General features: G+C 54.0%; 1 protein-coding gene across 2 annotated transcripts in view; it reads right to left on the minus strand.

Moving 5' to 3' along the window:
• Positions 1 to 12,412, minus strand: part of TNS1 (tensin 1) — a 211,400-nt gene that overhangs the window by 15,863 nt on the left and 183,125 nt on the right. For both annotated transcript variants that reach the window (XM_063645079.1, XM_063645080.1), the window contains 2 exons: positions 6,434 to 6,632; positions 2,368 to 3,437 (listed from right to left, as the gene is read on the minus strand). In XM_063645079.1, the coding sequence (XP_063501149.1) occupies positions 2,368 to 3,437; positions 6,434 to 6,632 (1,269 nt within the window). The remainder of the gene's footprint in view (positions 1 to 2,367; positions 3,438 to 6,433; positions 6,633 to 12,412) is intronic.

A 12,412-nucleotide genomic window follows, 5' to 3' on the forward strand; every position in this document is an offset into this window, starting at 1 on the left:
TGCTGGCAGCCACAAGAAACTGGGAGAGAGGCCTGGGACAGATTCTCCCCCAGAACATCGGGAAGGAGCCAACCTTGCCAACACCTTGATTTTGGACTTCCAGCCTCCAGAACTGTGAGAGAACACATTTCTGTCATTTATAAGCCACTAAGCACATGGTCCTTTGGTATGGCAGCCCCAGGAAACTGACATCAAAAGCTGATGTGCTCGAACACCATGCGAACACAGTGGAAGGGACCTTCGGCCTCCTCATCCATCCCCTAGCCCCTGCCCGCCATCTGGCTGGCTGAGCCACCTCCTGGTGGAGGGCCTGGCACTGCATTCCCGCAGAGCCCACCAAAAGCCTTCCTCCACCCCATGTCCCCCCTTCCCTAGAAGACTGTGACTAAAGCCTTCCTACAGCTTTTCTCCCACGGGCTAAAACACTTGCTTCTAGAACCTTTCTCCACAGGCTCAGTTTCTCAACTTCAGCATACCCACCATGAAGATGAGGGCAGAAAGATCCATTTCTGCCCCCTTTTCCCCAGGCCTCTCCTCACTTTCCACAGGGAAAGCCTATGTTCTGCATCACATAGAACAAAAAAATCACTTCTCTTTGGATCAAACAGGTGATGGCTGGCCTAGAGTCTAGAGGCCATCTACTGCATGTCAGGCACCCTGCTTCTCAGGCAGACAACACCCCCACACACACCCATGCCCAGACTCTGCAGAGCTTGGGAATTTGTCATAGAATATTAGATTCTGGAGGGAACTCAGACAGGACACAGTCCAACTGCCTAATTTTACATATAAGGAGAAATTCAGAGATGAGAAGTGACTTGCCCAAGTCACACAGATAGTGACCTTGGTAAGAGGCCCTAGCAGCAGCCAGTTTAGGACCAGCTAAATTGTATCTTCCTGTCTAAGCATCAGGATGTGCGGCCCTCACTCTCACCCTCTTCCTTCAGCTTTTGGCACCAAAGAAAACACAAAAAGGGAGGGAGAATAGAAAAATATGAGGATTCCACATTTTTCCTCTCCTATCTTCAGAGACAGAAGTTGGCATGAAAGAGAGAGCAGATCAGGAGACACAAGTTGTGTCTCCAGTGCTTAGTCAATTTCAACCTATGATTTACACTCCCTTATGCTTCTGGGATCTGTCTCCGGGCAAGCGTGAGGGGAGAGGTCAGCTCCCTTTCCTGGCAGCTGTGTGCTGGGTTAGGCAGCTGGGCCATGCAACTGCTGCAGGCTGCCTTTCTCTGTCTGAAGCCCCAGGCCCCACTGCTGCTGTGACCTGTTTAACGAGCTGTCAGAGGCGGCTGCAGTCCCATGTGCCTTCCTGTGTTGACTCCAAAGGCTATTTTAAGCAGGGAAGATGGTGGGAAACAGGAAGTGTCCCAGCTACTAGAAGTTTAGCATCCTTCAAGGAGAGGGGCTGGGAACCAGATGTCCCCGGTGGGCGGCAGGAAACAGGGAGTGCAGGGTCATTCTAGGTATCCTGGCTTGGCAGGCTCAGGGCAGGACCTGAGAGTGATGCCAGGAGAATTTAGGCAGCTGGGGTCCATCTGAGGCTGCCTAAAACATTCCAAATCTGCCTCAAACATCCAGGGCCACTGTGCACACAGTCAAGTTCAAGGTTGGCCTTTGTGTTTAGACAATGAGCTTTCTAAATAGAGGCAAAGGTGGCAAGTTCTGGCGATAGGTGAAGAATTCACTGCACAAACCTGCATGGGCTTCAATGCAGTTGGGTCTATGAAGAGTGATGTGGCACTGTGGGGCTGGCAAAGGTATGGAGATCCAGGTTTGGAAGGCAGGTTTTCAAGGTCATGCTAAATATGACCCCCAAGATATGGACACATGATAAAGACAACTCCAATGATGCTTGAAGACCATTAGTTTTGGGGTGGCATGGCCTGGATTGGAAGCCTGGCTCTGCCATTTCTTGACTGTATGATACTAGACAAGTGACCGAGCCTCTAAGCCTCAGTTTGTAAACTGGGGTTAATAATATTAATACCCACTTGACCAAGTGGCCAAGAAGCTTAAATGAGACAGTTCTTAGCTCAGAGCCTGGCACACAGCACGTGCTCAACAAGTGGTAATGGCTATGAGGATGATGATAATCATAACAGTAATACTATTCATTATGATTTTTATCATCCTCATCTGTATCCACATCCTCATCTCAGCATCCACAACCACAGCACACTTATCGTAAGGACACCTCCAACTCTCCTTATACAGATAAAGAAACTAAGTCCCAGAAGTCAGTGATTCACCCAGGGTCGTCTGCCAAGGGAATGTCAGAACAGACACTGGGATAGATATTTCACTCTTGTACTTACTTCATCAGCAGGAGAGGTGAAAATGGAAGGGGGAGAGGCCCACCTGGCATGGAGTACTTGGAGAAGTCGGGCAGAGTGTGGGAGAAGGAGACGGTGCTGCCTCCGCTGGGACTGGACATGCCGCTGGCGACAGGCGAAGACACCTTCCCGTTGATGGTGGCATAGTTGGGGAGGCTGCCTGCCCGGTCTCCCACCGACATCCTTCGCTTCTCTGGCAAGGCCGGAGTTGGGCTCCCTTGCCGGAAGGCTGCTGAGTCTGGCGACGGGGAGGTGGCAGGGCTGCTCAGGCCAGGGTAGTAGGCAGGGCAGACGGGGAAGGAGGGCGTGGAAGGAGCCTGGTAGCCAGAGGCACTGCTCTGCCGGGACAGTGTGGGTCTCCGATCCTCGGGGGTGGAATAGCCACCATAGGCCACATGCCGGTCCAAGCAGGGGCTGCCGGGAACCACAGATCCAGACCCTCCCAGGTGACGACCCAGGCTGGGACTTCCAGGGCTGGCTATTGCATTGCTATGGAGACCAGAGGCCAGGTTGCCTTGGTGAGCCCCAGGGTGCCGGCCCAGGCTGGGACTCCCCGGGGTGGTGGCCACATTGTTGTGGAGGCCGGAAACCTGGTAGGCCCCTGCTGGGTGCCGACCGAGGCTGGGGCTCCCTGGGGTGGTCGCTGCACTGCTCTGGGGGCTGGAGACGGTGCTACCATGGAAGCCAGTGCCTGGTGGACCCATCATCTGGCGATGGCTCATACTGGGACTGCCCGGGGCAGCCAGGCTGGGGTTGATGGCCCGCCGGCCGAAGCCAGGACTAGGGGGAGTGTTGGTGCCCACTGTTCTGTGGCGTGCCTGAGGGCTCCCAGGCACCGTGTGGACGCCAGCCACACTGAACTGAGCTCGGGCCTGGCTTTCCGGAGAGGAGCTGAATTGCTGAAGTGAGTAGTCGGGGCTGCTGTAGCTACTGCCCACAGTCGGGAGAGGAGAAGAGCTCTGGTAGTTTCTCTGGGCAGATGGGCTGGGCTGTCCCAGGCTGCCTGAGCGGAAGCCAGACTCCAACAGAGGCTGGGTAGGTGTCCGGGGACCCTGGTCACTGCTCTCTCCCGACGGGAAACTCCCCACTGAAGTGCTGCAGAGAGATGGCGGGTTGCGATGTCAGCAGACAGAACTGAATGAAGGGTGGATTTACAGCGGGCTGTCTGCCCTCCCTCCAACCACGAACAACAGTAAGAATGGGCCCACTGGCAGTGCGGCAGGACATCAGGGTTTTATACGTTACCTTACAGAACCATCAGAAGAAGAAACTGAGGCTCAGGGAGGTTAAGCAGTAAGCTTAGGACAACACTGCTTATAAAAGACCAGGGTTTCAACTTAGCTGTGTCTGATTCCAAAGCCCACGTCTTCCCAACTGCACCATGCTCACTCCTGAGCCACGTCAAAGTGAAGAGCCCTCTCCTATCGAAACTGGAGGTGGCTGTCATGTTATAGCCTCCAGCATCACAGAAATTCCCAATGGAGTTTCCTGGCTCCTGTTCCTACTGGGAGTAGCCCTGCCTTGACTCAGTTTCCTCAAGTGTGATACCATCATCCTTAAACACTGACTGAGAGTGCTAGAATTGGGCTTTCACTCCTAGATGGCTCCAAAAACGCAAAGACAAGGAATCATAGGGGAAGGTTTCACATCAGGGGATTTGAGGTCATTGTAAGGTCTGCTCTCCAGCCACTGGGGATGTGGCCACCAATGGAGAAAGCTGTCTTGCATGGTAATGAGGCTCCTGTCATTAGGAGCATTTAAGCAGAGGCTGACAGACCTATTGGCCTGAATGTTGTAGAGGGAATTTCCTGCATTGGGAGGTTAGATGAGATGAGCTCAGAGGTCACTACCAATTCTGACTCTGAAACAATTCAGTTCAGAGGAGACTATAGCTGGGGTAATTGCCACAATCAAAGTTCCCTTGTAAAGTTAAGTCTAGGTCTGCATGGAGTGACATATGACAGCACAGCAGTACAATGTGATGGCCAGTGAGTTTCTTTGCTTGTTAAAGTTTTTCCATGTGGAACATGGCAGGACTGGATTAGGTGACCCTAACTCCTTCTAGACCCAAATTTCTATCCATCTTTGAGAGAAACAAAGGTTGACAGGGGCCTTGCATAAACTAGTAGCTGTAGGGAGGGAGCAGGCAGGCTGTGCACCAGGAACCCCCCATGGGGAAGGGTCCTTACTTAGCCAGTGGGCCAAAACCTGGAGCTACAGGCTGGAAGGATCTTGTGGTGGGCTGGCCCTCCCTGGGCCAGGGTGGATAAGCTCAGGTTCCCGGGGTGATATGAGGTTTTGGTCGGGGCTGCACTCTTGGGCCAGGCAAGAGCCAAGGGCAAGGAGAAGGTCAGGGGCCAGGCTAGGGCAAAGTCTACCTTGCATCCCAGAAGGGGCCAAAGCAGAAGGCCACCTCCTGGTATAATCCAGAATAAACTGGATTCTGAGGAGTGGGAGACAGAGCTAGGCTGAGCAGGGCAAGAGAAGGAGACACTAAAATAGAGTTCTGGAAGGCTAATCCCAGGGGAGAAAGGCTAGCTTCCTGGAAAGGGCCAACACTTCAGCAGGAGGGATTTGAGTGAGAAACAATGAACAACTTCCTAATGCCAGAGTTCACTGAACATCAACAATGCGTGGCTGGGGCAACTTAGGAAAATCCCCTTTCCTTTAAAATAGGAAATGCAACCCTCGGCCAGAGTCAGGCCTCCTGAGCAACACAGGCTGCTGCCTGTTAAGAGGCTGGGGAGGGAGAATGCTTGGCTTAGAATCCAGAAGACAGTTGCCTCCGCTCATCTGCTCCCCTAGTCCTCCCATGGTGCCCCTACTTGCGGGGAGGCTCAGCATTGAGCCAACGTAGACTGTGCAGCAAACTGGACACACTGGGCCTGGCAGGGGAATTTGCAGGCTCTGTGACATCCCAGGCTAGGAGGGCAGTGGGCACAGCGAAGAAGGGATGGTCAGGGCAGAGTCTCCCCTCCTGGGGGCGACACCTCCTAGGTCCTCCTCCTTTGCCTGGCACTTGATGCCTTGCCTGAGCTGATCGCAACCCTCCTTTCCTATGCCGTCATCCCATCTCTTTGTCCCCTCCACCTTCACCCCCACTACCCCAGTCAAGCAGCTCCTTGCTGCACCCCTCCACTGAGCCTGTCAGCAGGGACTGTCCACCCACCTCTGGGCTTTCATCTCTGTATGATGCACTTAGAAATATGGATGCCAGCCATCCATCCACCCAGGCACCCCCTAATGGCAGGCCACATGCCCTCAGCCTCACACTCCCAACATGGCCACAGCCCAGTCCTCTGTCCCTGCTGGGCTGTCCTTCTGGAATGCCCTGTCTCTCTTTCTTCATCTTTCAACATCCTGCTAGTTCCTCTACACCCTTCACAAATGCCTCCAGCCCTCAGAAATCCTCCCTGCATCCCTAGCCAGAAATAATGGCCTCTTGTTCTGAGCTCCAAGCCCTTCACTCATGTGTGGGCTTTGGGCCCATCTGACTCTCATCCTGTGCAGGGAGGGTGCCATGACGCAGGTCTGGGGCAGAGGATAGAGATTCAGGCTCTGGAACCACATGCTTCCACCTAAATCCGATTTCTGCCACTGCTTAGCTGTGGGACCTCGAATAAGCTACTGCACCTTTATGCCTCAGTTTCCTCTTCTGAAAAGTGGGAACAATAATAGTGCTCACCTCCTAGGATTGCTGCGAGGATTAAATAACTGCATAAAGCACTTAGCAAAGTGCCTGGTACCTAGGATGAGCCCACTACATAAGTCATTACTGTTGGTAGATTTTCAACTTGGGGAAGGACTTTGCCGCATTCACCGTGGTACCCTTCACTCCTTCCAGCACGGTTTTGGATGGGCAGAATTGAATGCAGCCTGGGAATTATAGGTCACTGGGATCCTCACAGGATTCAGTGCACAGGACATGTGCCCTCAATGCACCTTGATGAAGTGGTTTGCAAGGTGCCGCCATCTGGGTATGATTTCTGCCTGTCCACGCCATAGGCAACAGATCCAGGAGGCCTCACCCATCCCGTCCCAGTCCCAGGCCCGGATTTTCATCCCCCACCCACTGCCCCTTCCCAGCTTACCTGTCAGCGCTGAGGATGGGGCTGCTGGTGGAGAGGGGGCTGGGGGAGACAAAGGAGCCACCCAGGGTCCCGTTCCTCAGGGGTATCTCGTGGCCATAGGCCTGGGTGGCTGGAGCGCTAAAGCTCTTGGGCTCAGAGTCCTGAGCTCGGGGCCCAGCCACTGCTGTCCGTGCCACAGATTCCACATAGCTCCGGGGCTCTGGAAGGGGCAAGGGGACAGAGACGCTGAGCACAGATCCACAGGGGTGCAGCGCAGGTCCCACCCAACCTCCCTTGGAACACAGCCTCCTAGACTGGGAACATAGGAATAGCCCCCAAAGGACAGGAAGGGCTCCTACCTGCCCAGACCCACCCTGCCCTGCAGCGACCTTTCACCAGGGCCTTGCTCAGAGAAGGGGTCCCTGAAATGGATCCCAGGCCCTGCCTCAGAACATGGCCATCAGAGACTCTTCGCTCCAAGGACTAGGAGGCCGTGCATAGCTGGCACCCCCTTTGGCTGCTCTCTTTCTTCAATGATCTTGCTCAGCACCCAGGCCCTTCCAGGTTCTGCTGGTGCCACTAGAGTCTGGGGCCCTACAGTGGGCCCAGAGGTCCATTCCTGCCTTGCCTGTATCCCAAGACAGTGCCAGAGTTCATGTGAGCTCCACCCCCTGCCCAGAATCCAGAAACAGCCTTGGCCACCTAGCAACAGACCTGCACTGGTGAGTCTTGCCCTGTGGGGCTACTGTAGACTCACCAGCCCCTTCGATGCCAAGACACACCCACCCCTCTCTGCCTGACACACTCAGCATTCCTCTAGAGACTGGCATCAGGGAACCCCATTCCCAGGCAGAACTCAACATTCCATCGCCCACCTCTGGCATTCCTGTAGCACTGAGCAGTTTACAGAGGACCTCATTATACACGGCACTACCTGGTGTTCAAAACAGCCTAAGAGGGGGTGGGGGACACATGCTAGAAAAGGCCATTTTACAGATGAAGATGTTGAGGCCCGGCAAGGGAAATGACTAGGTCCCAGATGGCCCGGCTCCCAGACCAGCACCTGCCCAACTCCTCTACGGCCTCTGAGGCCAGCTCCTAAACGAACTCCGTTTGAAAGAGGAAGAAGCAACAGAACGCTCTTGTTTACCTCAGGCCATGATCCGGGAGGGATATCATTCCCACCACCTCCAAATCCCACCCTGTCCCTGTCTTACCCAGGAGGAACCTGGCCTGAGTACAGAGCCATACTGCCCACAACTAAGGCATCCACTGAAATCAGCCTGAGAAACTGAAGAACCAGAGTCTGTGCATCCCTCAGGAGGCCAGGCTCCTGCAGCCCCTGCTGGCCAAGACTGCAATGGTCAGAGTTGGAGAAGAGCCCCCTCCTCCAGGTCTCCTCCAGAAGACAATGCAGAGATCCCTAACCAGGGCCAGTACACTTTTTTGTAAAGACTTACTAGTAAATATCCTAGGCTGTTGGGTCAGGCCATCACTGTTGCAACTATACAACTCTACTGTTGTGGTGTGACAGCTTACATAGACAATAGGACAGCGTATGGGCATGGCTGGGTTGCAATCAAACTTTCTTTAGCAAAATAGCCAGGTCCTCCAGGTCCTTCCTCCAGGTCCCTCAAGGGTGACAGGCCCGGGGTCCAGCTAGCTGAAATGCAACCTTCCTCCCCCTAGCCCAAAGAAAACCTTAATTTGGAAGGAGCCTAGCTATCACCAGGGTGCTAGCGGGGTGCTTCCAGCCCTTGCAGCATAGGGGCACGGCCTCCACGGAGTGGCTTCCGGGGTGGCCCTCAGGTCTGACATCCTACACCCAGGCCAGAGGCCTCTCTGGACACCGGAAGAGGATGGTCCCTCAGCACAGGACCCTTTACAGAGCAGGACCCAGAGGCTGCAATGGAGTCTGCACACAGCTCCAACCACAGCCTGCCCGTCTGTCTTTTGTCCCCACACAGAACCCCCTCCACCCAACAGCAATGACAGTGGACAAGGCTGGGGCAGTTTGTCTGCAAAGAGGCAGGCACGGGAGGTCTATTCTAGGTACCAGGCACAAGGTGATGTAGAACCAGGCACCTCGGTACCCAAAGCTGGAATCCATGTAGGCAGTGCCCACAAGGCCTTCTCAAAAGTCTCCCTCAACCAGCCCAGGCCACCCACCTGCCTCGCAGAAGGCCCAGGCCAAATTCATGCCAAAGACATGGATTCTGTGCCACCCAAGCACGAGGCTCTGCTGGAACTAGAAGACAATGCAGATATCCCCTGACCAGGCCCAGTACACATTTTTGTAAAGACTTCATAGTAAATATCTTAGGCTGGTGGGTTAGGCCGTCACTGTTGCAACTACACAACCCTGCTGTTGTGGTGTGACAGCTTACATAGACAATAGGACAGTGAATGGGCATGGCTGGGTTGCAATCAAACTTTCTTTACCAAAATAGTCAGTGGATAGGATCTCACCAGCTGCCACAGTGTGCTGACCCCTGATCTAACCTATCTCCTCAGCCCAGAGAGGTAGAGCCATGTGCCCAGGACACATGGATAATTAGTGGCAGTGAACACTAGCACCAGAGTCTCCAGACTCACAAGCTGGCTCTGGGTGACCTAGACAGGGCCCATAGGCTCACAGGACACCCAGAGCTGGCTCTATCCAGCACTTCAGCCCATCAGGCAGAGAAGAGCCAACTCCACAGGGCCATTCCTAGTGATAAAAAGAGCAAACAATTATACAGGAAAAGTAGGATTTGGGGGATGTAAGTACCTTGCCCAGGTCACAGCTGGCAAGGGGAAGAGTCAGCCAAGGAACCCAGGCAGTCTGGCCCCGACCTGCCCTTACCCACTGCACATACAACCCTCTGCAAGTTGGGAAGCCAACAGTTTCAGTGAGTGTCTTTAGTCATGGGCAACTGGTAACCCAGCTTGGGAGAAGAGAACATCAGAGGGAGTGTCACCCACAGCCATGCAAATGACACCTAAGATCAGAGTCCACTCTCCCCTCCCGTCTCTCGCCACCCTACGTCACTTTCTGAAAACCCTTCCCGGACCCTTCCAGGCACTCATCATGGCTTCACCCGGGTCCCCACGGCTCTCGGCACCCCTTCTCTCCCAGCCAGGGACAGAAAGCCACTCTTTGGCTGCCCGTGGGCTCCCAGAGCCTGCCTAGCTGATCTGTGTGCCGAGCCCTCACACAGCACCTGGTACACAGCAGGCCCTCAATCTGCATGTGCTCCACAAAGACACAGAAGCATGATCCTTACCCTCCAGCCCCATCCAGAGACACAAAGTAAGACCTCAGAGGCACACATCCATTTTTCCCATTCCCTGAAGTTCAAGTTGAAACCTATGTGAATGACACTGTGAAGGTCTGTGCTCTTCTCCAATTCACTGGCATCGCTCCTGATCCACTCTCTACCCTGATCTGTACCCCTGGAGGCCGACTTTTATTTACTATGTCATCCAGACCCCCTTAGTCTCTGGCTCAGGATAGCTTTGGCCTTTGGCTAGTAAGGAGGGACTGGCAGGGTATGAGAGGGAGGGAGAGAGAAGGGCAAGGTGCCAGTGGCAACATCCCCTACCCACCTCCCTCTAGCCACAATCCAGTCAGCAGCCCTGCCCTCTAGCTCCCTCCTGGTTCCTTAAGGCCTGGGAGGATGGCTCCCTGCTCCTGATAGGGAGGACTTGGGGTGCTTTACCATCCCTCACTGCTCTGCCCAGACCTTTTAAGAGTCCATCAACTGTCCTAGGTTGCTCCATTGGAATGAACCATCAGTTTCCTACCAGGCCCCTGACCCACACATTAGGTAAGCAATTCACATTGTCCTATGCCCCACCCCTTTAAAGAAGTACAGGTACCCCTTCTAGCAACAGAAAAACTGAGATAAAGTGGGCCGCACCACCCCATCCTGTAGTCAGGACACAGCCAAGCCTGTGGCTTGCCTGTGCTTACTTGCCATTAGACAAGGCTGGGTCTACTAACTGCTTCTGGCCTAAACACAGGCACCTGAGCTGCAGCCTGGGAGTCTGAGGGTAAGATTGCATGGAGGGCCCATGGGACAGTGTATTAGAAACCCCGAGATGGCTCGATAGGATGGCCACGTTCTTAAGGCAACAGTCCCATTGGCCCCTGCAGCTCCTAAACTGCAGAACACCACAGGAGTTCTCAAGACACTGGGAGTCTGAATTTGGGGAACAGGATGGCTCGCCCAGGGAAAATCAGCAGCATCCATTCCCACCACAATGTCGGAAACAGCCCTTGTGCATTGGGTGGCCAACCTAGCCAAGGCCACTCAGAGCCAGCCCCACCTGGCTCTGCCCTCACCGGGCCCCCAACCTCCTTTCTCCTTCCCAGTGCATCCTCTTCCTTGGTCAGCTGATCTGCCCTCCCACTGCCACCCCCACCTGCCATTCCAGTCCCAGATCATGGGGTGGAGATGAACGAAGCCCTTCCATACAATCTCTACTCCTCATGAACCCAGAACAGGAAGGACCTTTGAGAAGTTATTTGATTTCCTGAGTTCACCTCCAGAACTGTTTAAAACCCATCTTCAGGGCTAAACATCAGTTTTCCCAAGTTTTCAGATGCAGATTCCCTACTGAAAATGCTTCCTTTTTCTGTCTATTCCCTGGCTCTTTCTCTCTCTCCCACCCCGGGACAATATAATTCTACTTGCAAGCTCTCCCCTCACCCACCACCCGTGCACTTACTAGAGACTTTCTGGGACTCAGTTTCCTCATCTGCAAAGTGGGAATGAGGATACCCACCTGCCCGGCTAGGATCAGGTGAGAAGAGGTAGGAAACAAAGTTCCTCCTAATTCTTTCTTGCCAATTCCAGGCCCAGTGTTCAGAACCAGCCCTGCTGCTGCCCCCGCTGCTCCTAGCCGCCCATCCCTGTCTTCCTCCACTCCTCACTCGCACCACCTCTCCTGCTGTTTTCCTCCTTCCCTCCAATCCTGGAGCAGCTGCATCAGAGGCTACAGGGAGTTGGGCAGGGCGGGAGAGGTGGGGACAGGGAGGGTGCTTCATGTAGAACATTCCAGGAGCCCAAACCCTGCCAAGTGGCTGCTGGCGGCAGAGAGCAGCTGCAGCACAGGGTGACTTGGGCTCCTCCAGTCTGGCACTGTCAGCTCCTTGTCCACACCCTGAAGTGCATTTTCTGTCTCCCCAAAGAGGCTCTTTGCTTGGAGAGAAGGGGCACACCCACCCTAAGTAAAATCAACACATGTGGGTGGGAGAGAAAGAAGGGAATATGGAAACCCCCAGGTCCCAGATCTAGAAGCTCAAAAGTTAGAATTCCAAACCTTTTAGATTGGGCCACATGCCCCCTCCTCCCAGCCCCCATGACATGCTATTCCTACCTCAGCTCAGCACTTTTGCCTAATATTGAAATGTCTGCTGGCATCACTCTCCTCACCAGCTGCCTTACACATCCTTATATTCCCAAAGCCTGGCACACAGTCAGCGCACAAAGTATTATGAATAAATGAATCAATGCATGAAAGAATGAATGAATGTAAAGTGTTTCGCACAGCGCCCGGGACATAGCAGACATCCCTCAAATTCTTCTACTCCCCAAGCCGAATAATCCTGCCTCTGGCCATTTTTGCCTCACGGGCATTTTTTTCTGAATTTCCCATCAAAGTATCAGCAGGGAAATCAAGCAGAGCCTCAGAGGGTCAGCAAAGAATGAGCTTTAGTCTGACCCGGGCGGTGGCACATGATTCAGGAAATAAGGAACTGGCTGCCCACAGCTTTGCTCCCTGCCCCTTCCCTGCTCCACTCCCCAGGCCACGGGCAGCAATTCCAACTCCCACGCTGGAATCCCAGGGCATGGTTCCTGCAGGCAGGGGAAGGACTTTGAAATGGCCACTTGAGGAAGAGACAGGAGACCAATAACTCCAGTCTGGCTCCGTTACCTCCTAACTATGACCTTGGGCAGATCCCCCAACACCACCCACAGTGCTGATGTCAGCTGCATATCTGTGACAACGATG

This window comes from Symphalangus syndactylus, chromosome 8 (assembly GCF_028878055.3).
Source record: "Symphalangus syndactylus isolate Jambi chromosome 8, NHGRI_mSymSyn1-v2.1_pri, whole genome shotgun sequence".
Lineage (NCBI taxonomy): Eukaryota > Metazoa > Chordata > Mammalia > Primates > Hylobatidae > Symphalangus > Symphalangus syndactylus.